General features: G+C 42.7%; 1 protein-coding gene across 1 annotated transcript; it reads left to right on the top strand.

Moving 5' to 3' along the window:
- The first annotated feature begins 978 nt into the window (after positions 1-978).
- On the top strand, positions 979-2,187 carry NKX2-8 (NK2 homeobox 8). The gene is made up of 2 exons (XM_029597460.1): positions 979-1,132; positions 1,697-2,187. Exons 1-2 carry the CDS (start codon positions 979-981, stop codon positions 2,185-2,187), a joined length of 645 nt encoding a protein of 214 aa, XP_029453320.1.
- Positions 2,188-2,527: the final 340 nt, after the last annotated feature.

The following is a 2,527-nucleotide window of genomic DNA, read 5'->3' as shown; positions in this document are numbered from 1 at the left end:
AAATATTTAATGAACGTTAAAACAGCTCTTGAAGCACATTATAATGGCCAATTTGGTCAGTGAGTGGAAAGTAAAAATGCACGATCACTTCTACATCGGGTTCGGTGTAATCGTTTTACTCACTTTTCATTATATGAAAAAAAAGATGTCCCATTAAAGTACTCGAAAAATAAGTATGTGAGTGTAATTCTTTCTCTGATTCCTTTCTATGTATACTGTAAATAAACAAAATAGCCTGTTTGTTTTGCTTCCTGCGCAGTGATTCACTTATTTACATTTCAAAAGTCAGAATGAAATGCAATCAAGGAATATGTATTAAACCTGTCATCGGACGCTGAACACAGTGCCCAGACCAGTACTGAGCTTGTGGGAAATAGTGAATTTCTGTATCTTCTCCGCACGAAATGGATCCATCTCACCGGATGGATTTTAACCCTAGGTTTCACTTTGTGTTTTCAGCATGGGAGGAACTCTGTATGTGTGTGTTTGTTGGGGTTGGGGGGGGGGGGGGAGTAAGGAGGGAGCAGGGAGGGAGGTCGTTGGTCCCTACATACCACCCAAGATGTTATTCAGATAGCAACAATTCCCATTATCTGTCCTCACTTTGGGCTAATCAGACAGAATCTGTAATGATGAAGCCTGTTTCCTGCTTCCATTGGGACGTGAGGGGTTATTCTCTGGTGCTGGGGAGGGGGGGTTGCGCTACCACTTGACTCATTCAGGTGCTATATGTGCAGGCACAATCTGAAAGCAGTGTGTGCAGGAGGGGGAGGGCTGTTTTATATAAACAGGGCCCTCTGTAAACGACACTAATATCTGGGTTCGGACTGGAAGGAGCCAATACTTCCTCTCCTTTTTTTGTTCTGGAAGGCTCTTGCTGTTGGGGTTGGGGTACTGTGCAGAATTTTAGCCCCTAGCAGCAGTTTTAAAGGAGATACCTTGCTGGGAAAAAAAAAAAAAAAACCATCCAGACCCAGGATGTCCACCTCTGGCAGGCTGAGCTTCACAGTAAGGAGCATTTTGGACTTACCCGAGTCAGATGCAAACAGCCATCGACAGGATTCCGATTCGACAGCATACGGCAGCTCCCCGTACCCAGCCTGGCTGGACCCAGAGAGAAATCACTATTTGTGTAAGTATGAGAGCATCACATTTGGCTTCTTCTCAGGGACCCAGCTAAAGACTGGGAAGATAACGTTAAAAACAAACAAAAAAACAACAACAACAAAAAACAAAACAAAACCCCACAATCCTGATTTACGATACTCTAAAAATAACGAAAATATTTCAATTTTAAACCGAAAGGTCCATTATTGAAAAGAGATAACATACAAACCACTATTTTTAATAGGAATGTAAATATAAATTAAACCACTCATCTACTGCGTGTTGGAAACTGGTTTTGCTAAGAACCAACACGAATAACTGTTACCCTGTGGATTAGAGATCTGGCAAGAATGAGTAATGATTTAGGGTTCCTATTTGACAAAACTCTTTAGTATAATTTATTTATCTTCTCCTGCATAGTCTGTATTTTTGAGTATTCTTTAACTTAAATTGTCTATATAGCTGTACCTAGAGATAATATGATTTATAAAAAAAAATATACCTACCATTCATAAGCATTGTACACATTATAGATTAATATTAGGTATAGACATATATTAATTTACACCTGCTTTATTAATGATCCTAGCTTCAGAGGAGAGTGGGCCAGAGACAACTTTGCCAGATTCAACCCAAAGATCTGACCTTTCTCACCAATGTCCGGAAGCCGAGAAGAAGAAGAAAAAGAAGCGGAGGGTGTTGTTTTCTAAGTCTCAGACGCTGGAGCTGGAGAGACGCTTCCGGCAGCAGCGCTACCTGTCAGCCCCGGAGAGGGACCAGCTGGCGCACTTGCTCCGATTGACTCCAACGCAGGTCAAGATCTGGTTCCAGAACCACCGCTACAAGATGAAGCGCGCTAAATCCGATCCGAGGGACACGCCACCCTTCCTCAGGAAAGTCATGGTGCCTGTGCTGGTCCGGGATGGGAAACCGTGCCAGACCTGTGCCTCCACTGGTCCTCTCCAAGGCCGGGAAAAGCTCCAAGGCTACTCTCCTTTGCAACCTACCGGTTCCCTCAGCATCTTCCCTTCTTATCAGCGCTTAGCAGCACACCCTGCCATCCTTTCCTGGAACTGGTGATTTCTGCCAACCTGCCGGACTGAGAATAAGAACGGTCACAAAACTGGTTTGAATTTAGCTATTCTTTAAGCGTTTCTTCCCTCCCCCCATTATTAAAATGGCGAGAATTTGTAGGACTGAAATCTCACTTCTCTTTGCAGACATAATATGGCCCAACAATCCAAGAGACTCGTAGCAGATTGGAATATTTCGTCCCAGTGGCTCCTTCTGTTTTCTTTTTCTGTGTGGAAATAGGAAAAGACAAGCCTGTAAATGCTTTACATTTTATGCGGTCACTCAGATGTAGGGGACTGCTGAAAACAATTGCAATTATATTTTTAAAACTTTTCTTTTTATTTTC

This window comes from Rhinatrema bivittatum, chromosome 4 (assembly GCF_901001135.1).
Source record: "Rhinatrema bivittatum chromosome 4, aRhiBiv1.1, whole genome shotgun sequence".
NCBI lineage: Eukaryota > Metazoa > Chordata > Amphibia > Gymnophiona > Rhinatrematidae > Rhinatrema > Rhinatrema bivittatum.
This window is presented reverse-complemented; position numbering and strand designations above follow the sequence as displayed.